We start from the raw sequence: 22,612 nt of genomic DNA, 5'->3' as shown, positions 1-22,612 counted from the left end.
TCCTCTTTTGGATCATCTTTTCCAAAAGAAATTTGCCCCAGTGTGGGGTTTGCAATTCTCAGGGGTTGGCAAACGAAAATTATTATTTTGACAGCTCAAAGGGGATGACTAGGGATGAAATGTTTTGATTGGAAAGAAAGATGGCCTGACTTTTGTCTCGTCACTTGCGTGACTTCTAAAAGAAATTTGCATAATCAAATAAAGAACTTCTTACACAGGTCTGAGTTGATAGGTTGAGGGAATGTCTGTCCATCCATCTCTGCCAAAATGAGTGCTTTGCCAGGTAATACCTTTTGAACAATGAATGGCCCTTGCCAATTTGGAGCAAATTTGCCTTTGGCCTCATCTTGCACTGGCAAAATTCGCTTTAGCACTTTGTCCCCTTCTTCTTTAAATGATCGCCGATGGACCTTTTTGTTGTAAACACGGGCCATGCGTTTTTTGTAGCTTTGGCAGTGACATATAGCATTCAGACACTTTTTATCAATCAGAGCCAATTGTTCATGACGTTGATTTAATCAATCAGCTTCTTCCAACTTGGCTTCCTTTAGAATACGCAATGAAGGGATTTCAATCTCGGCAGGCAGCACAGCTTCCCTTTTTCTGCTTTTCATTCAAATGTCTACTGATCTTTATCTCTTTGACTTCAGTCTCGGTGCCATTGTTAACAATCTCTATCTCTTCTAGGTTCGGTTTGGATTTCTCTTCATATTGTTCGTGACCTTTTGAAAAAATCAGATACTTCCTCATTATCACTCTCGTTTTGAATTTCAGATTCCATAATGTCAAAGTCGTGAGTGATATCGAGATGGCCGTCATCGAATTCCAGAACAGTGATATCCAAAGGTCAAATAATTTTATTTTTAGCTATCTGAAAGAATGTAAAAGGAAATTAAAAACAATACACAATCAACCAAAATAAACAAAATGGTATCAAACAAACAAGAATAATGAAAAGATGTAACTATGCACTCCGTTGAAAAATACAAAAACAACACAGGAGCTTGATAATGCGAAAATTGTTTTAGCCAAAACTCTTTACACAAAACCAGTGACAATTTTTATGAACTTTAGCAAATGACAACCCCAGATTTTATCGAAATTCCCTTTGAGAGGGAAGATACTCGGCAATCCAATTGTGCAAAACTCCTTCAAGATTTTCAAATTTCTTCATTGGAGGTGGATGCCTCAAAGGTGTCCTTGTGTACAGGAAAAGGATTTGTACTTATGCTCGGCCTTTGTTCACCCTTTTTCCTTAGCACTATTTCCCCTGCCTCGATCATGTCTTGGACTTTGTGCTTAAGGGCTTTACAATCGGCGGTTGAGTGACCAGGTGCTCCCGAATGATAGGCACAAGTGGACTGTGAATTGTATCCGGCAGGCATGCCATAAGGGTAAGTTGGAGGGGGAATCACACCTATTTTACCGGCATCCTTTAACTGCTCATACACTTGGTCCAAAGGCCTGCCTAGGTTGGTGAAGGTTCGGGTGCGGCTTTGATTGTAGGTTTCAGTGGGCTGGGGATAGTTATAGGTGGGTCCGTTTGGTGGGAGAAATCTCTGGTTGTAAGGAAGTCGAGGACGAGTTTGTTGAAAATTTGGTTGAGATATTTGAAAAGGGTTTGTGGGCGGTTTGGCGTAATTTAGGCGAGGTCGGGGGTGGGAGATATTGGTATTGTAGACAGGGTGAGAACTTGGATAGTAGGGATAAGGTGGTGAATATGTTGGTTTGTATTGAAATCTGGGTCTTGGTGTAGGATTTTGATCCCAGATGAAGGCAGCTTCCCCCTCTTTCTTTTGAAATTGCGGCTTTTGTCCACTGCTCCCTTGTCCTTGCAAAGCATCCAATTGTGATTTGAGGGTAGAGACATTAACTATCTTCCCAACTCTTACGAAATCATCGTATTCTTCAAGTTTATTGACAATAGCGGCAAACGAGCATCCAGTCATGCGAAAAATTTCCTCAAAGTGCGGAGGATCATGTGCCTTAATGAAGGTGCGGATAATTTCATCCTCAGTCATTGGTGGCTCAACTTTTGCAGCTATTTTCCTCCACCTCTTGGCATAAGTTTTGTGGTCCTCAGATGGTCTCCTCTTCGTTCCTTCCAGTGTGGTTCGCGTCGGAGCCAACTCACAATTGTATTCGTACTGCCTCACGAAAGCATTAGACAAGTTAAGCCAGGTCTTTACTTCCTCCGGTTTCAAATTGGAATACCAATCGAGTGCATCCCCCTCCAGACTTTCCGGGAATAGCCTTAGAGGCAGATTGTCATCATCTACGGGTCTTCCTAACTTGTTAGCAAACAGTTGGAGGTGTGTTTTGGGATTACCTGTCCCATCATACTTGTTAAATTTCGGGGTCTTGAACCCCACAGGCAATTGTACATCAGGAAAAAGGCAAAGCTCATCATAGTCCAGCACTCCTTGGTTGTTTAACCCCTGACTTTTCCTTATAAATTCATCAAAACGGTCCAGGCGCTTCAGCAACCTCATATCGACAGGAGCAGAAGATTCCCCTATTTTCGGTTTAGCTTGGACAGTGTGGTCTGGCAAAAAGGGCTCTGCGGCAGTATGATAAAAGGTATGCGGCTCATGGGGTATATTTGAAGTGATCTGGGGTTGTGGACCTTGCGTGTGAGTAGGAAAGAATGAAGGATTAGGAGGGTAAGTGTATGTCAAATTTGTGGTGGTATAGGTGAAAGTTTCTTCAGGTGGAATAGGGAAGGATGGCGTAAAAGAAGTTTGAGTGGAAGGTATGACAAATAGTTCTGGCTCAGGCTGCCTGACAGTTTCGGGTTCGGGTTGAACACCACTGTTGATAAGTCGATCAATCAATTTCCTCTGGACCGCCATCTCAGTAGCCATTTCGCTAAACTTAGCAAGCATCTCGGTTAGCTGGACCCCCAAATTTGTAGTTTCAGGTTGAGCTGTAGTAGTAGACCTATTCGACGGTTCCGGTTGTGAACTCATGTTTACACGATTCCTCTGGGTTTGACTACGAAATCGTGTTATGATGGAACTTCGACGAGAAGCTATGTTTAAATATTACCTGAAAATGTTGAAAGGAATTGCCTTTTAGATTTAGCTCTCACTTAGTTTTTCCAATAAAATAAAGAAAAAGATAAGAGTTAGTAAATATCCAAAAAAAATTCGGATGTATGACCTATGGGGGAACCCTTTTATGCCAAGGGTTGGTCTAGTATGAAAAATGCAATCCTCTGGGGTAGGCACCATACAATACCTGATGGATTCGATTGACTTATTGAAATTCAATTAAAAGACAATTTTTGAAAAAATTGGATAATTGGAGTGACAAAAGACAATTTGTTCTAATAAAATGAGGACAAAGTCCGAATGGATTGATTGTTTTGATTGACACATAAAGTGATGTTAAAAATCAATTTAGTGTGAAAAACTTATTTTTGAAAGGATTGAAATATCTCGACTAGTTTTTTCAGTGAACCATAGATCGAAACTTTAAAAAAGAATAAACGGGTTAAATGGATCGAATGAAATTGATGGTTAGTTCAAAAAATTGACTGGATTATCCTAAAAATGAATAAAGTTGATCAAATGAATTGGATGGGATTGAGAATTTATTCAAAAAAAATAAATAAATAAAATTGATTAAATGAATAATGAATTGAATGGAATTGATGATTAATTCAAAATTGATTGTATTGGCCTAAAAATGAATAAATTGGTCAAATAGATTGGATAGAATTGCCAGTTTATTCAAAAATGGACTTGATCACTGACCAAATGAACAGAATGAAATTGATGATTTATTCAAAATGAAATTGAATGAAGATGAAATTAAAAACGAGCAAATTTGTAAGGATCGAATGATCTATAAAAAAAATCGACTCAATCATCTTAGATGTAAAAATGAAATGAATGAAATTGATGATTTATTTAAAATCGACCGAATTGCCCTAAAAATAGGTAAACTGGTCACATGAATTGAATGAAATTTAATTTATTCAAAATTGACCGAATCACCCTAAAAAAGGGTAAATTGGTCAAACGAAATTGATGATTTATTCAAAATTGACTTAGTCTTAAAAGTGAAGAAATAGGAAAAAATGGATCGGATGAATTTGATGAATAAAAAGGTCCAATGAAATTGATGGTTTATTCCAAAAATTGATTGAATTGTCTACCCATTGAAAATTTTCAAAAATTCATTATGATTCATTAGTCTATGAGCCTTCGGAAATCAAGATTTGGCCTTAACATACTTATCATCTCAACAATGAGGAATTTGTGAATTTCTTCAACTTAATGTCCTTTACGCAAGGGATTTTTACCAATTCTGATAAAATGGCCAAAAAGTGATTATTAAAGACTCATATTCTAATGCGTAAAAACTGTTCCATTATTTTCAATGCCGTCACATGGAAGGGATCGAATCCTACCTTACCTTGTGCACTACCCCTTTGGATAGTACAAAAAATATAAACGTGCAAGTCTCATTGGATTATATATCCGAGACACAAGGCGGTTTATGCCTAACGTGGGATTCCCTAAACGGCGTTCCCTTCTAAGGTGGATGCATGATGCCAGTTTATTAAAGCTATTAAATATGCAATGAAATAATTGACATATGATCTAAAAGTGCCCCATTTAAATGTCGGGGTGAGCCTAGAATGACATGCATATATATATACATAGTATTAATGCGACAAACTAAAATTTAAACGTGCTATTTACAAAGGGTGGTCTGCCTTAACGAATACCACGTCAGGACTCTTATTTCTAAGGTTTGTGAATGCAGTGGAGACAAAAATCAAGAAAAGTTAGTTCAATCAGATAAATTCACATAACACATTATAGCAAAGTAATACACAGAGATAAAACAATAAAGAGGGGTTGGATCCCTCCCCTCGTGAATAGTGTCCCTAATAGGGTAAGGCAGACTCTACCCTAGGTAAACTATCATGGATGCATGAGATATCGGCTCCCTAATGCATCTAGACTCGATAGGTTTTAGGTCCCCGAGCCTTCAGACTTGGAAACCAAAGGTCATCAATCCCAAGGTTCTTTGTCGGTGGCTCGAGCGATTCCCCAGACATTGCTACGTGCACGTCGTGCCACGGGCACATGTCCAAGTGAATCTATCAAAAATTCTCAATCTTCAACTAAAAGCTAAAGGCTATCAACCCAAAACTTAAACTGGAAGATTGAGTGACCCCTCGAATCATGCTACGCACACGTCGTGTCGCGATCACACATCCAAGTAGGTCGCCTAATCCTAACAGGGAAGAGTGGCGTGACAAGCCACTAAAAGAAAAATAAATGAAAGATAAAATAAAACGTATGCACGTATGCTAGTGCTCGGTTTGGAGGGGAGGTATCGAGAACCAATGCGAGGCTCTAGGGTAATATCCCCCCATCCAAATGCAATGCAAAGCGCGGGATAACATACATAAACTATCCATCCATCAATCGTACGCAAATAGATGAGGGAGTGAATTGATACGCGCGCAATGCAAAAAATCCTAAAAAGGAGAAAATGCAACCCTAAACATCCAAATGCGATAACTAAAAGGGTTAAAAAGAGAAAAGATAACTAAACCAAGTGCTTGGACTCTCTAGCGTCCCCAGTGGAGTCGCCAAGTTGTCGCGCCCCATTTTTTGTGATGGAAAATAGGTATTTACAAAATATGTGTTTACAAGAGATGTGATTTTATTTTAAAATAAATGAAAAGGACCTAAAATGGGACTTTAAAGAATGCGACAATTTGGGTCCAAATATTTAGTCTAAAAAGGGTTTTCAAGAAAAAGGGGAGTCGCCACTTGGAATTGAGTTTGGATGTACCAAGTCACCCAAAAAATGTATTTAAATAAAATAAAATAAAACCCTTTTCGACAACTCCAGGTCTTTGAAAAATAAGAGAAAATGGATTCGGGAGTCACGGTTGAAGAAAGGGAAGGCAAAGGTTCAATTTACTCAAACCTAAGGCACCCTTTCAACCTAGTCTAAGCTAGTTGCGTGGTTTAGTCAAAATTTTCCTAATCTAACCCTTAATTTATCATATTTGAATGTTTCCTACATGGATGCAAATCTAAATTTATAAAATATCGAAAGGGTCAAAATATCCATTCAAGGGTTTAATCGAACCAATCGCATTAATTGCGAAGGCCACAATGATTCCTTGAAAGTGTCACGAGTATGCGAATGATGAAATTAAAATAAAAGAAAAGAAATTACATTATATACATATATAAGTGATCAAAGAAAAATGGAATGCAACATAAAGGGTACGGGAGGCAAAAGCTCGTGACATAATTTTCTTATACATGGATTAATAGGGTATTTAAACTAAAAAGTTATAATCACCCATTTCCCATGTTTGAAAAATAATTATCCTAACATGAACAAGCAAACGAACTAGCTTAAATGAGATGCAATTCTAAATGACATGATTAGTACCTATAGAGGGTAAGGGATAATATAATAGGGAATATCATGTAAATGAGAAAAGATCCTAAAAATGAAAATATGCATGAAAATGTAATGAATATCACAAAAAAAATGAATCTAACGCACGAACGATCTAAGGGTCTAGCGTTGGACTAGCCCATTTCTAAAAATCCTTACTAGCGTTGGACTAGCAAGTAAATGGAGGGAGAAGCCACAACTAGCGTTGGACTAGTGTGGTGACGTCATGCATTTTTAATACATAATAAGACAAGTAGACATAGATTAAAACAAATAAACACATAAGAGCACGTAGCACGTAACACATAAGCATAATATCTAGATGCAAAAATCCTAAGGAAAGCGGGTAAGGCACGTAACATATAAGCCACATAAGCACACAACCTATCTATTACATCGGGGAGCGCCTAACTACAATTTAAAAGGGAAAATAAAATAAAATAAATCTAATTATCCTATCTATTACATTTTTGAGGTATTTAAGTGCCTCTCAAATAATTATAAAATTAACTAAACAAACATAAGAAAATTTAAATGAACATTCAAATCGAATAAACAAAGCATATAAAAATGTATAAACACATAGGAACACGTAGGAGCACATAAGAGCACGTAATTGACATTGAAATAATAATAATGGGGTACCTCCCTTTTGAAGTGGTGACTAAACGGAGTCAAATTGCCCTATTTATACTCAAAATGAACAAAAGAATCATGGCACCAATTTAATTGAAAAACTAATAATAATGAAAATTCACCTCAATATGTCAAACGTAAATAAATTTAAGAATATCTAAAAATTACAAGTTGAACATACACAAAAGTAGCATAATTAGCTATTAAAGAAAAGAAACGATCATAATAAAAGAGGGTCAAAATTCACAAGGGACTGAATTGCAAAATTGAAAAACTTTTGGAGATAGAAATTATATTTTTTCAAAGTTTAGGGGCCAAAATCAAATGAAAGATAAAGTTTAGAGACCAAAATGCAATTAACTTAAGGACCTAGGTGAAAGGAATTTAAAATGTTCTGGGTCACAGTGAAACTACTCCAAAGATCAGGGGTTAAAGTGCAACTTTCGGTTTCTGATTTGGGCAAGAAAAAGGCCACTGGGCCATCATTTTTATTTCTTTGGGCCAAACATTTCCTAAGCCCAGCCGAAAATCCAAGCCAAACGAGCAGGCTAGCCCATCTTTTCATCACTCAAGCCCAACAAAAACAATGCATGGGCTCTGACCTTCTAACCCAACCGAAACCCAAAAAAAAAAACAAAACCCATTCCCAAAACCCAACCAAAACTAACTCTTGGCCCATCAGAAAAAAAAATTTAGCCCAATTTCTTTTCTTTTTTCTTCTTTCTTTCTTTCCTTTTTTTTTCTTCCTTCCCCAATCGTTTCTTTCTCTGCTTCTTCGGCCAGCTGAAGAAGCTTCAGTTGGCGGCCATGGTGGCCGCCACCGCCTCCGGCGGCGGTCGCCGGCGACCTCTCCGGTCACCAAAATTTCTCAAAATATACCCCTTCACTCGATTTTTCGCGTAGGTTCCATTTTTGAACTTAGTTTTTACAGAAAATGACCCAAAAGTGGCCAAATGCCAAGAAATCAGTTCAGTTTTTATTTTTTTAAAACCCTCAAATCTTCACCAAAAATCATAAAAATTATGCCAAAACCCTCCTTATAACTTCCACAATACAACTATAATCTTAGTTTGACAAGTAAACAACAACAAAAGGATGCATTAAATCAAAACAGCCCCAAAAATGAAGAAAATTATTCTAATGCCTTTAAAGCTCAAAACTCCAAAAAATTTAGATAAGCACACATTTCCAGGCCTGGTGCTAGCTAACGGTCATCCGTTTTGACAACAACATGCACAATATTCAGCTTTTTAATCCGTTTTTCCATTTCGGCACTTTATCAAGCATTTGGCATGCATTCACAGCACCGTTTCCTTTTTTCTTAATTTCATGCAGGCTTGTCCAAAAAAAACTTCAACAACACCACAATAGCAACAAAAATCAGTGAAAGAAAGAGACAAATAGGTAGCAAAACATGCATGTAATCTAATTAATTAAAAAAGGAAAAGCTGGAAAGAATACCTCAATGAGGTTGTGGTCCTTTGACTAAAATTTTGAGGAAGCTCCAGGCTCTTTGTCCAACCGGCGGCTGCCTCCTTGTGTCCAGGGAATTTTCTTTTCTTGTTGTGGCTTTTTCTGTCTCCCCCCTCTGGGAGAGAGCCGAGAGATGTCCTGGGAGGAAAAGTGGAGAGTTCCCTTTTTTCCTCTTTTTTTTTTTGTCTCCAGAAGAGAGACCCGAGAGAGAGTAGTTGGAGCAAAAGGTGGAGCTTTTATGTGTTGGATTTGCCAAAATGATGATTTCTTAGCTAATGAAAAGAAAGGTCCATGGCAATTGAGTGTGGAATGGGTTAATAGTTGTTTTGGTAGAGAAAATGATGAAAGTGATTTTTTATTTCTTGATTTTTCTCTTTTGTTTTGTGTTTTTTTTTCTTTTACCAAAAACAAACCTACAAAAATGAGAAAATCATTCATTAATATATATTAAAAAAAATGGTAATAATAATAACTTATCAAATAGATAAAATTTCAGGAAAATATTAAAAATTGACAAAAATTTGGTGTCTACACAATCATTCAAGAAATTATCTTTTATCTTATTTTGGAACTTTGTTTTGATTATCTTCATAATTGAAAATGTCTATTCTATAGACTATAGAATAGAACCCGGATTTTTTCCTTGGGAGGGGGGCCAAAATTTTTTTGATCAAAATTATCTTAATATATTATGTTCAAAATAATTTTCATTTATTTAAATGTATGACATCTTAAAATATCAAATAGTAACTTTAATTATAAAGGTATGTCCATTTCATAAATATGTAGCATAGTTATAACAAAAATTAGGACAAAAAAAACCTTTGATTAAATATCTCATAACATCACAAACTACCCAAATTGTACATTATGAGAAGATGCTCCAATATGTCACTTTTGCAAAAACTAAAATATAACTATGCAATATAAATATAACTATTTTCAATTAATAAAAGATAAAAGTTATGTTAGCATACCTTGAAATTTCAACCTCCTTTCTTAAAAGTAAATTGATCTTTACGTTATTTCATAGAACTAAATTCATCTATAATTGAATCAGTACTAAATTTTTGAACAACTTTCATTTTTTTATGTACATTGTTAGACAATCATTCAAGAAAAATTATCTTTTATCTTGTTTTGGAGCTTTGTTTTGATTATATTCATAATTGAAAATACCCGTTCTGTACTTGCAGTTGACACAGGAAGAGTGAGAACAAATATAATCAATCTATCAACAATAGGATAGGTCACTCAATTTCTTGTCTTCACCAAGCCTTCGAGTAATTATTTGTATATTTGTATATGGGTCAACAAGAGGATAGATCACTAATTTTAAATTTTTTATCAATTAGGCTAAGTTGCATATTTGTATACTGACCAATAAAGTAATTATTTTTGTTTTAACCCATTGATAATTATGAATTGAGTTTTTTATTATAATATATCAAATTGGGTCAATTTACTATGGATCATCAATTATATGTTTAATTTTTTGAACGTTAAATAATTAGCACAATAAAAAATAAATAACTTTTTTTGAAGAAAAAATTAAATCAAAAGTGGCTAATTCACACACACACACACATATATAAAAACTCTCATAATATAAACTAAAATTGTAAAAAATTAGGGGGGCCAACTTTAACTTATACATATATTTACATATTATGCATTAAAATTTTCAAAACTTAGGGAAGGCCATGGCCCCCCTCAGCTCCCCTTAGCTCCGTCATTGAAGAGCTGTGTAGATGTTTTGTTCTAGTAAGCATAAAAGAGTTGCATGCAAATTTATACGACACCTAAACTTGAAATACACGACATTATGCATGAATCAGTTTTTTCTCAAACATTGTAAGTACTCTTCTCTCAGTTTAGTAGTAGGACGAAGAACATAAAAATACTAAAAATTGTCTAAAAATGCCATTGAATGAAATCTATTTTCCTAAAGAAAACTAAGATTACCAACAAAAAATCTAGGTTGCTAAAAAAAAGTTTTCCGTTGTAAACATAAAAAAAAAATGAACACATTGTCAATGCTCAATGAAGAAATGGGGGCCTCATCTTTTTTTTCCCACCCTCATTTATAGGTAAAAAAAAAAAGTAAACAAAATCATAATTATACAAAAGAATAAACATATTATTTTCTCTAAAATAATAATAATAAATAGCATAAATGTATTCACCTTGAGAGAAAAACATAACAAATCCTCCAACTACACAGGTCTTAATTTGTCATGTTGCAAGAAGAATATTGATTTTGTTAGAAGGATTTCGCTAAGGAAAGGAAAAAATGGAAAGATAGTACAAGCCAATGACTTTGAGATGAGTTTTCTAGGTGACTTGGAGTAGAAAAAACAAAAAAACAAATCAAAGAGACTTGTGGAACATAAATGGAGAGAACAAAGTCATTTATCTAAGTCTATATAAAATCGAAGAAGAAAGCAGAGAAAATAAGGAGAGACAAGGGATGGAGATAATGAGAGATGATAAAAAAAAATGGAAGTTAGAAGAGATAATTGGAGTGAGGACCCCACCTTCCCCTAGGGCGTACCCCAGGGTTTAGAGAACCGTCTGCCCAACTCTCGCCAGGACTCACTCACTCACGTCAAGAAAATAAGTTGCAACTTCAAAAGTAAAGGAGACTACAGTTCCTAAGCTTAGAAAGTACATTTGCATTCATTGCTATCTCAACCATTCATACATATCCGAATAGAACAAGAGATTCAAATTCTAGTTGTACTTCTAACCCTAATCGAGCACTAGCGCTAGTAGAATTACAAAAGGTAAAAGTCTAGACAAACTAGCCTTTCCAGCTACACGCCTATGCTCGTACCCCCTGTAAGGAAAACAAAAGATTCTAATAGAGTAAGCCAAGACTCAGTGAGATTCCAAAACTTCATGCAGACTCAAGTAGCAAGTTGGTCATTATGTAAAACTTGAAATCTTAAAATGAGCGAGTATAAAGTTCATAAAAAGAAACAGTAACACTATAAGTAACAATCATTTCAAAGTATAAGGATACAGATGGCTCTCAAGAGCCAAATTCCCATTGCATTACTTGATCTGAACCCATTGACACTCCGTCAACGTTTGAAGAAGCAAAACCATGACCGTAGATCTCCACTTTACACCAATTTCCATCCACTAATCAACCATTTACCGAGCCCGAACTTCAAAATAAGAGTGATGGTAACACTCAAGTATACCGAATCCAGTGGACCATATCCAAAGGATTATACAATAAACAATATAAACAGAACATATGGTTCGCCAGTCTCCTCGACCAAGCCCTTACTGGCTCGATTCGACTGACTAACCAATAGGGTGAGGATAAAAGTAGTGAGACGGGATGAGAGGCACCTCCCACTCGAATTGAGTGTGGTACATGCTACCGCTCAACACTTACAAGTCAAGCACAAGCAACAATACAAATACAGGTCAATCAAACTCAGGCAAGGACGAGATCATTCAAGAAGGAGAGGACAAGTGCGATAAAGTATACTCTCACCTCATCCAAACAAGTCAAGTATTATTCAATCGTATTAACAAATCATTTCATTCAAGAATCAAGTTCAATCATGCATTGGAAAACATTCACCAACAATTTATTTCTTTTCAAAACCACGTCCAAGGTCAACTCCCTGGTTGGTGTCCAAGTCTGCGATAAAATATCATTGAACAATTTGAAAGCAATTAGGGTTTAAAATATAAGAGTTTCGCTTAACGAAAAGCAAATAATTGAAACTCGTTGAAGTAGTATTCATTTCACTTATCAAACTCTAGAAAATTCATGATCGCTGGTTTGATTTCGATAAAGAAGCGATCACCTGTGAGACCCCGAAATTTTACTTGTCTTTATAGCTCTTATTTGAACTTACTTGCTTTGAATTCTTGATTGCTTTACTAGTTTAATCATGGTTTTTCACCTATTTTCTTATTTAATTTGATGCATGTCGAGTTTCATAGTGTATTATATTAGTGTGTCCGACTAGTGAGATATGTGCGTTATATTTGGTGAACGAGAACAATTGTGGTGCTAGAGGAATTATGTGATTAAAAGTGTTAAAAGTGTATTAGAAGAATACAAGATAGATTGGCTATAAGAAACACGAGAGACAAAGAGATAGGAATGGAATCTTACCTTGCCACTTGTCACTTATCCATGAAACCTTGACCAAGACCTTTGACCAAGACTAATCCTTATCTTGCCATTTGTCACACCATTACAACATCTTGACCACCAAGACTAATTCTCATCTTGCCACTTGTCAAACCACTACAACATCTTGACCAAGACTAAGCCTTATTCTTATTTAACTAAAACTTTTATTCTTCACCATTTTTTTCTTCTTTTTCTTTCTTGTCTTGGCTGAGTTTAGGGAGAGAGAGAAAGGGAGAGAAAAGAAACAAACTTCAAGCATTGATTCTTGCCTATTTAGTGAAAAAAAAACAAGAGAAAATCCAAATCTACTCGACAAACCTTGAATCAAGCTTGGGGGAAGCTCTTGGCGAAGTTTTTGGAGGAAGAAAGCATTGCAACCTTCTTGATTTGCTTGCCATATTTGGGTTTGGAGGTAAGAGGTGAACTTTGCTAGAACTTCTAGTTTTCTTCCTTGATTTTTAAATTTAGTTGATGTCTGAGATAATAGAAGCTAAAGGAAGGACTTATATGAAGGCTTTTATGGTTTTCAAATTATGTTGCAAAATTCCAGTTTTGGTGCATAATCTAGTGATGAAAAGGAAGGATTTTATGGAGGCTTGCATGTTTTTCAAGTTATGTTGAGAATTTTTCAGATTTGATTCATGAAGTGCATAGCCTAGGTTCAAATTAGATATTTGTGATTTTGATGGTTTTTCTTGCCAAGAATATATACCGTATGACACATGCTATGCTAGCCATGAATTATTATGATTTTGCCATGAACACAAGGTTGAAACTTTGAGTTTAGAGGAAAGGAATTTAATGACAAGTTACTGGAAATTCTTGTTTGAGTTGGAATTTTGGGATAGTTTTAACATATTATGCTCAAGGTACTTGCTAAAACTTTGATCTTCACATGTGTGTTGCTTTGGAGTCAAAACAAAGAGGTTTAAGAGGGGAAAAACCTAGTTTTCCAAACTGTTTGCTTGCTGAAAATTTTTTCTGCAGGAGACTCTGAGCAGTCTTGGTAAATCTGTCATATCTTGGTGTAGAAAGATCCAAATTGAGTTCTGCTTATTTCATTTGAAACTAGATTCAGAGTACTTTTTACCGTGAAAATTTCAGAATTTTCCTCAATTCCTATGAATATCTGTGATTTTTCAAAATTGACTGAATTTCCATTCCTGTTCTGTCTTTCTACTAGATAAAGCAGCCGCTTGAGATTGGATTTTGATTGACTTGTGGACATCTTGCAAAGGTGTCTTCTAAGAAATTGTAACCCTTTGAATCAATTTTCCAACGGTATAAAGTTTATAAATTTTGGACTTAAGAAGCTTGAAATATGATTTTTCAAATAGCGTCGCGCAAAGCTGGGAAAAATTCTGTTTTCCTAAAACTGTCCTTACTTTCATTTCCAACTTTAAGTTGGAGTTGTTAAACCATTTTGAGCTTGATTTTATGATTGGAATGAGAAAATTCTTGGTTACTCATGTCCCTTGCGTCTAAATGTTCTCTTTTCACTCCAAAACCATATTTGCATTGTTGCACTAGAAGTTACTTGGATTTTCTTTGGTTCACCTAAGTTTTGATCAGTTGAACTATAATACTTTATCTTGGTTGTTCTTAAGGTTTGTTGGTGATCAAGGGCATAACCCGAGGGATGAACTTTTGACGTTATTTTGCTTAAACTGGTGAGTGTCAAGTGCATGTTTCTTGATATATTGATTTGACTGATACCACGTGTTATGTGTTGAATTCTGAGCTTGATGAGGCGAGTGTTGGAAAAGCGGCTCGAACAATGCTAACACTTGAATACTTGAGTCGTGCTTGAAAGCACTGTCCTAAGAAACTATTTCAGAGTATCGAAATGTTTCCCCAGGATTAAACAAGTCTTCCTCTATTTTGTGAGAGGGATGTAGAACCAGCAAAATTTGTTCCAAAACCAGCAGATAAAATAAAAAGAAAAAATAGAGGAGAAGAAAGAGAGAGTTCACGAACAGGAAAGCAAATAGAGGAGAAGGAATAGGGAGTTCACGAAGTGTGGTCTTCGTTGATCAGCGTACTAATGAACCTGACAAATGGTTCTATTTATAGGCTACAGGATACAGAACAGAGTGATAGAGGATAGGATTTTGAGAGCTGATTTTCCGTGAGAATAAGCATGCATCCCGTACCAGATTTAGCATTTGAAGTGGTCAGAGGTCTATCCTCTATTGTGAAAGCCGAAATGTTTGAAATAGTCAAAGCAAGCACGTGAACAATTCTTTTGGCTAAAACATATCAACTAGCCCTCTGACTTTGCCTTTTAGACCTTATCAAAATTTTGTCTTTGAAAAAATCTCCCTAAGAATAGGAACAGACGTTTGGAAAGCTTTATCAGATAAACTCTTATCATAACAAACATAATAAAATCTTTTGAAATATCTATCATTCACAACAATCTCCCACCTATTTCAAAAGATTTTGGACAAAAGAGTATAAATATCTACTGGATTTGTCTGAGCTCAATGTAATCAGTTTGGTGTCTTTTGGACTATGAACCAAACTTAAATTGATAAAATATGTCTTACAGAATTATTGGTGAAAAAAATATCTTTCTATGAACCAATAATTCTTGTTGTATGACAGAGATCTTATCAATCACATTATAACTCATAATTTTGCTGTTCAATGCAGTTTCGCGCATTTAGGCCGTGCGCCTGCCTGGTTGTTCATGAGAGCTCTAAAGATTCGGCCAAAAATCTTATAGGAGCGGCCCCACTCCACTCACATATAGGTGAATTTATTAAGTGTATACTGTCTTAAATACACCTTCCTAAAGGGATATAAATTCATTAAGAGTATTAAACTCAACCTCACAATTACTGGCAGTCAAAGCACTTATCTTTGAAGGGACTTAAATTTCAAGTGCTTTATAGTCAATATTAACTTGTTATTACCTATATGAACCTATTTCATGGGATCACCAATCATATAGGTTGGGTTACCATCTTTATTGACAACTGTTGGCCCAAGTCCCATCTCCCTTGTAGTTTGAAGAATTAATTTTCTTCCTACAGGTTTAGTCAGAGGATCGGCCAAATTCAACTCTGACTTCACAAAATCAATGGAAATAATTCCATCCCTAAGCAGCTGCTTTACGACATCATGTCTTAATCTCATGTGTCGACTTTTACAATTATAAGATTTGTTTTTTGCAATAGCAATAGCCGCTTGACAGTCACAGTGTATAGACACAGGAGGCAACAGATCCTTAATAGGAGGAATATTGACTAAGAAATTTCTTAACCAATCTGCCTCAGAGCCAGTCAACTCCAGAGCTATGAACTCCGATTCCATAGTTGACCGAGCAATAATTGTCTGTCTGGCTGATTTCCATGCTACCGCACCACCACCAAGGGTGAACACGTAACCACTAGTGGATTTTGTATCATTTGGATCAGAGATCCAGTTAGCATCACTGTAACCCTCTAATACAGTGGGAAATCCACTATATAGGATACCAAAATTCACGGTACCTCTCAAATATTTCATTAGTCTGACTAATGTAAACCAATGCTCACGGTTGGGATTATGAGTATATCTACTCAGTCGACATACAGCATAAGCTATATCAGGTCTAGTGAAATTCATCAGATGCATCAGACTCCCAATAATCTGAGCATATTTAGACTGAGCAATTGGGTTACCATTATTTTTCTTTAATTGAGTGTTAGCATCATAAGGAGTACTCACAGGTGTCACATCATAATTTTTAAACTTCCTAAGAAGTCTCTCTGTATAATGTTTTTGTGACAACATTATACCATCACATTTCCTTATGATTTTAACACCCAATATTATTTTGGCTTCACCCAAATCTTTCATATCAAAATTAGAAGACAAAAAATATTTAGTACTATTTACAATATCTAGACTAGTACCAAATATAAGCATGTCATCCACATATAAACTGATTATCACATATTGATCATTTATAATTTTGACATATATACATTTATCCACTTCCACAGACGAGAATCCATCTTTTATCAAGACTTGATCAAATTTCTCATGCCACTGTTTAGGAGCTTGTTTTAGACCATAAAGAGATTTAATTAGTTTGCAAACCTTGTTTTCTTGTCCAGATACAATACATCCCTCAAGTTGAAACATATAAATTTTTTCTTCTAAATCACCATTTAAAAAGGCTGTTTTGACATCCATTTGATGAATAACAAGTTTATGGATAGAAGCTAAAGCAAATAAAACTCGAATAGACGCAATTCTAGTTACTGGTGCAAATGTATCAAAATAATCAATATTTTGTTTTTGAGAAAATCCTTTTGCTACTAAACGAGCTTTGTACTTTTCTATAGAGCCATCAGAGTTATATTTTCTTTTAAAAATCCATTTGCAACCAATAGATTTTGCACCAGGAGGTAAGTCTACCAAAATCCAAGTTTTATTTGTCAAGATAGAATCAATTTCAGATTTAATTGCTTCTTTCCAAAATTTACACTCAGGAGAAGAAATAGCATCGGAGTATGTTAAAGGATCATTATCAACAAGAAAGGTTTGGAAATCATTTCCAAATGAAAATTCTTTTCTTGGCCTTTTGCTCCTTCTTAATTCTTCAATTGGAATAATTTCCTTATTTATTTCAACAGGTGCATGAGAAATTTTACTAGACAGTGGAAAAATATGTTCAAAAAATTCAGCATTCTTTGTGTCAATAATTGTATTACAATCAAGCATATCACTTCTTAACACAAGAAATCTATATGCAGCACTATGTTCAGCATATCCAATAAACATACAATCAGAAGTTTTAGAACCTATTTTCCTTTTCTTAGGTTCAGGCAACAAGACTTTAGCAAAACACCCCCAAACTTTTAAATATTTCAAATTTGGTTTATAATTTTTCCATAACTCATAAGGTGTTTTGCCAGTCTTTTTATGTGGGATTCTATGTTGTAAGTGACATGCAGATAATATAGCTTCTCCCCATAAATTATCTGGAGCATGAGAACTAATTAACATAGAAATTTGGTTTATAATTTTTCCATAACTCATAAGGTGTTTTGCCAGTCTTTTTATGTGGGATTCTATGTTGTAAGTGACATGCAGATAATATAGCTTCTCCCCATAAATTATCTGGAGCATGAGAACTAATTAACATAGAGTTCGTCATTTCTTTTAACGTTCTATTTTTTCTTTCAACTACTCCATTAGATTTTGGTGAATAAGGTGGAGTTATTTCATGTATTATGTCTTCCTGTTCACAAAGGTTATCTAAAGTTAAGTATTCTCCACCCCTATCTGATCTAATTCTTTTTATCCTTTTATTAAGTTGATTTTCTACTTCAAACTTATAGGATAAAAAGGCATTATAAGTATCATCTTTATTTCTAAGTAAATAAACTTTGGTATATCTAGAATAGTCATCTATAAAGGTGACATAATACCTTTTCCCACCTCTAGTCATTGTTTGTTTTAAATCACCTAAATCAGTATGAATTAAATTTAATAATTCAGTTTCTCTATGGACAGTTATACAACTTTTCTTTGTTATTTTAGTTTCTGCACATATTTCACATTTGTCCATATTATCATTAATACCAGAAATTAGGCCACATGATTGCATTTTCTTTATATAACCAATATTAACATGTCCTAATCTAGCATGCCATAAAGAAATGGAATCAACAATATAAGCAGAAGAAGATGCATTTTCATTGATCACATTGGAAATATTAAGTACAAAAAGTCCCTGATTACAATAGCCCTTACCCACAAATACATTATTTTTGGTCATTATAATCTTTCCAGATTCAAATGACACTTTCACTCCAACTTTTCCTAGCAATGCTACGGAAACCAGATTTGCCCGAATGTTGGGCACATGCAGCACATCATTGAGGGCCAAAGTTTTTCCTGAAGTGAGTTTCAAGAATACTTTGCCCTTACCCAGAACATTAGCCGTTCGTGAGTCACCAAGGTAGACCACTTCTTCATCATCCCCTATAGGAGTATAGGAGGAAAATGCTTCTCGATTCGCACATATGTGCCGAGTAGCCCCAGAGTCTACCACCCACTCTTTGACATTGGCTGCAATGTTCACTTGAGAGATGACAGCAGCAATTATATCATCTCCTTCGGTTAAGTGCACCTTAGGAGGATTACCATTTGCTCTGTCACCTTTATTAAGTCTGCATTGGACTGCATAATGTCCTGGTTTTCCACAATAAAAGCAATTGCCTTTCTTTTTCTTAAAGTTGGGATTGTTAGGCTTGAAATTAAAATTTTTGGGCTTGTAATTCTGGGATTTATTGGCGTACCTTTTATTATTGCTTTACACCAGATTGGCTTTGAAAGCCATCTCCTTTGCCTTGGTAGCTCTTAACTCCCTTTTGTTTGAATCCTCAATGAGGATGTGCTTCACGAGCTCATCTATGGTATAATTTTTTTCCTTGTGTTTCAAGTTATTTTTATAGTCGGCCCATGACTCAGGTAGCTTTTCAATCAGCATGCCTGCAGCGAATTTCTCAGGAAGATTGATGTCTTCATTTTTCAAGTCCTCTAGCAGCATTTGATATTCGGTGATTTGAATTTTCATCTCCTTGTCATCAGTCATTTGCCATTGGTTGTATTTTCCTACGACGAATTTTTGTTTGGTTGCATCTTCGGCAGTAAACTTTGTTACCAAGGCTTCCCAAATTGCCTTGGCTTCTTTGCTGCTACAGTAGACGTCAAATAATTCATTAGAGAGTGTTTGAAGGATAGTGTGTCGACATACCTTATTGGCATATTGCCATGCTTCTTGAGTCTTGGCATCCGTAGTTGCAGAAGGTTGAGATTCAGTGAGCGCATAAGCTACTCCATGGATGTCAAGTAGAGAGTGCACACGTTCTTACCATCTTTTAAAATTTTCATTGGCGAAAATTTCAATTTTGGATACATCCGGAAAGGGCTTGGCGAATGGTAGTGCCACTGCAACAGTTGCTGATGAAGGCTGTGGGGTGCTAACATTGTCAGATGCCATAGTTTCTTAGATTGTTGGAAAAGCGGCCCGAACAATGCTAACACTTGAATACTTGAGTCGTGCTTGAAAGCACTGTCCTAAGAAACTATTTCAGAGTATCGAAATGTTTCCCCAGGATTAAACAAGTCTTCCTCTATTTTGTGAGAGGGATGTAGAACCAGCAAAATTTGTTCCAAAACCAGCAGATAAAATAAAAAGAAAAAATAGAGGAGAAGAAAGAGAGAGTTCACGAACAGGAAAGCAAATAGAGGAGAAGGAATAGGGAGTTCACGAAGTGTGGTCTTCGTTGATCAGCGTACCAATGAACCTGACAAATGGTTCTATTTATAGGCTACAGGATACAGAACAGAGTGATAGAGGATAGGATTTTGAGAGCTGATTTTCCGTGAGAATAAGCATGCATCCCGTACCAGATTTAGCATTTGAAGTGGTCAGAGGTCTATCCTCTATTGTGAAAGCCGAAATGTTTGAAATAGTCAAAGCAAGCACGTGAACAATTCTTTTGGCTAAAACATATCAACTAGCCCTCTGACTTTGCCTTTTAGACCTTATCAAAATTTTGTCTTTGAAAAAATCTCCCTAAGAATAGGAACAGACGTTTGGAAAGCTTTATCAGATAAACTCTTATCATAACAAACATAATAAAATCTTTTGAAATATCTATCATTCACAACAGCGAGAGTGTACTTTATCACACTCGTCCTCCCCTTTTTGAATGATCTTGTACTTGCTTGAACTTGATTGACCTGTACTTGTAGTTGTGCTTGTGCTCGACTTGTAAGTGTTGAGCGGCAGCATGTACCGCATTCAATCCGAGTGGGAGGTGCCTCTCATCCCGTCTCACTACTTTTATCCCGATTAAGTCGATTGAAGAGTTATCTTATCGACCCTAGTGCTAAGTGGTAGAATGTACCATACTCAATTCAAGTGGGAGGTGCCTCTCATCCCGTCTCAATACCTTTATCCTGATTAAGTCGATTGGAGTGTTATCTCGACGACCCTAGTGCAGAGCGGCAGTATGTACCACACTCAATCCTAGTGGGAGGTGCCTCTCATCCTGTCTCAATACTTTTATTCTGATTAAGTCGATTGGAGTGTTATCTCATCGACCATACTTGTTCTTGTTTGGGTATACTCGAATATTACCACCACTATTTCTATTTTGCGTTCAGGCCCAGTTGGGGATGAAATTGTGGATGGGGATTCGTGTCAAGTGAATTCTACGGATTTGTTATTTGCGTGATTGACGGAGTGTCAACAAAAGAAATGACATCCAAGATTGTGAAATGGCAAGCTTGTGGATTAACTCCTGAGAGCTCCTGTATCCTCTTAATGAATGTGTTTTAGTCCTTCTGTGGCTTTACGTGAATCCATTGTTGCTATTCTATATATGTGCTACTTGAGTTGAATTATAGTACTTGTTCTACTTGCTTGCTTGATATTTTGGCCTCACTGAGCATCCGCTCATCCTTTTAAGTTTTTATTCCTTAACAAGAATTTGAAGTGAAGAATTGGAGGCGCTAGACTAGCTAACTTTTTTCTAGAGTTAGTGTGATTCCCTGAGCGACTTTTGGACATTTGGAAGTGTAGATTTATTTGTATTTGAAATATTATGGTTGTAATAGTTAACGCTATTGTCTAAGGATTGTGGCTGCTGTTATTCAAGTATTTTCTTGGTTTTAAGAAATTGTTTGGCTTGAAATTGTGATTTGGTTCGAGTGAGTGTATGAGTCCTAACGAGAGTTGGGCAGGCGGTCCACCAAACCTTTGGTTTCTCCCTAAGGGGAGGTGGGGTCGTCACATTAACACTTTTAAGTTCGCAACTTGATTTAAAAGACGAGGAAAACATATTTATAGTGGTTGTTACTTTCGCCTTTTAAAGGGTACGAGTTTTGGCAGCTTATGTACTCCTACTAAGGGAAACTTGAGTACTCTAAATAATTCAAGTTCAATTCATCCCCGAATCACCGCTCAAGTTTCAAGTTCACTCACTTATCCCTTGAATGAAAATTTGGGCAACATACCCTTTGTATTTGTCCAATTTTTCCATCCATTTAAGGCTTCATTTTTTCCTCAAATCAACCCAATTCAAACACCACCAATAAACATATCAAGATAGCTCTTTATCTAGGCTAAAAACATCCAAATATAACTCATTTCTAGCAAATATTCAACCACTACCAAATCTGAAATTTTCTCATTAAAGCTGGAAATTCATCTTTTAATGCTAAAAAGTCACAATCATGCCATTAATCACTTCACAAATTCCATATTCAAGTTCAATACCAATATTTGCTTGTTAAACAATATAATCAAAGCTGAAAAATATAAAACCCATGCTGAAATTTTCACTAAACAATCCAAAACTAGAAAATCATTCATAATATTCCAAGATTCAAAGCTTCTATAGCATATTTAGCAAGATTAAGAAAGATAAAAGGAAGTTTTAGACTTATACTTTACAAAACCTTCTTGAAAGTGAGGAACCAAGCTATTTCTTCCAAAACTTTCACCACACCAAACTTCCTAACACCCTTGATGCAAGTTTAATCGGTTTAGTTTTTAAAATTCAACTTAAACAAGGCAAATCAAGGTTATAGTTGGAGGTTTCTTCTCTCTTGTTTTTCTCTCCCAAAATTTTGGCCACCATGAAGAAAAATGAGAGGAAATGAACCAAAATGAAAGATAAGAAGAAAGGACTTAACTTGGTCAAACATTTCCTTGATTGCCGACACTTGGCAACTCAAGATTCTTTCTTTTTTTTTCTTTTCTCACCTTTCTTTAGTAAAACATGGTGGCTGACTTAAAGGTAATTTAGGAAAAATTAAATGAAATAAAAATAAGGAGATTAGGGTTAGAAAGTATTGGTCAAGTGGAGTATTCGATCGGTA

General features: G+C 35.7%; 2 protein-coding genes across 2 annotated transcripts; both read right to left on the bottom strand.

Annotated features, from left to right (window-relative positions):
* Window positions 1–570: 570 nt before the first annotated feature.
* Window positions 571–8,810, bottom strand: LOC140021270 (uncharacterized). Its single transcript, XM_072072033.1, has 3 exons — window positions 8,542–8,810; window positions 1,694–3,048; window positions 571–722 (listed from the first exon to the last, which is right to left on the bottom strand). Exons 2-3 carry the CDS (start codon window positions 2,967–2,969, stop codon window positions 571–573), a joined length of 1,428 nt encoding a protein of 475 aa, XP_071928134.1. The 5' UTR covers window positions 2,970–3,048; window positions 8,542–8,810.
* A 6,836-nt stretch (window positions 8,811–15,646) lies between these two features.
* On the bottom strand, window positions 15,647–19,721 carry LOC140021269 (uncharacterized). Its single transcript, XM_072072032.1, has 5 exons — window positions 19,638–19,721; window positions 19,476–19,552; window positions 19,036–19,416; window positions 18,299–18,888; window positions 15,647–16,473 (listed from the first exon to the last, which is right to left on the bottom strand). Exons 1-5 carry the CDS (start codon window positions 19,719–19,721, stop codon window positions 15,647–15,649), a joined length of 1,959 nt encoding a protein of 652 aa, XP_071928133.1.
* Between the last annotated feature and the right edge of the window lie 2,891 nt (window positions 19,722–22,612).

Source organism: Coffea arabica, chromosome 11e (genome assembly GCF_036785885.1).
Source record: "Coffea arabica cultivar ET-39 chromosome 11e, Coffea Arabica ET-39 HiFi, whole genome shotgun sequence".
NCBI classification, from domain to species: Eukaryota; Viridiplantae; Streptophyta; class Magnoliopsida; order Gentianales; family Rubiaceae; genus Coffea; species Coffea arabica.
Note: the sequence above shows the minus strand (reverse complement) of the source record. Positions and strands in the feature narration are given on the sequence as shown.

Bases quoted from the DNA above. Each gene is read 5' to 3' on its own strand.
- LOC140021270 (XM_072072033.1), bottom strand. From the start codon at position 2,969: ATGAGTTCACAACCGGAACCGTCGAATAGGTCTACTACTACAGCTCAA. The intron at 723-1,693 runs GTTCTCACCCTG...TTTTTTCAAAAG, and splicing joins ACCTTATCCCTACTATCCAA to GTCACGAACAATATGAAGAG.
- LOC140021269 (XM_072072032.1), bottom strand. From the start codon at position 19,721: ATGGCATCTGACAATGTTAGCACCCCACAGCCTTCATCAGCAACTGTT. The intron at 19,553-19,637 runs GTATCCAAAATT...TCCATGGAGTAG, and splicing joins TCGCCAAGCCCTTTCCGGAT to CTTATGCGCTCACTGAATCT. The intron at 16,474-18,298 runs GTATTAATGATA...AACATTATACAG, and splicing joins ATCATGTGGCCTAATTTCTG to AGAGACTTCTTAGGAAGTTT.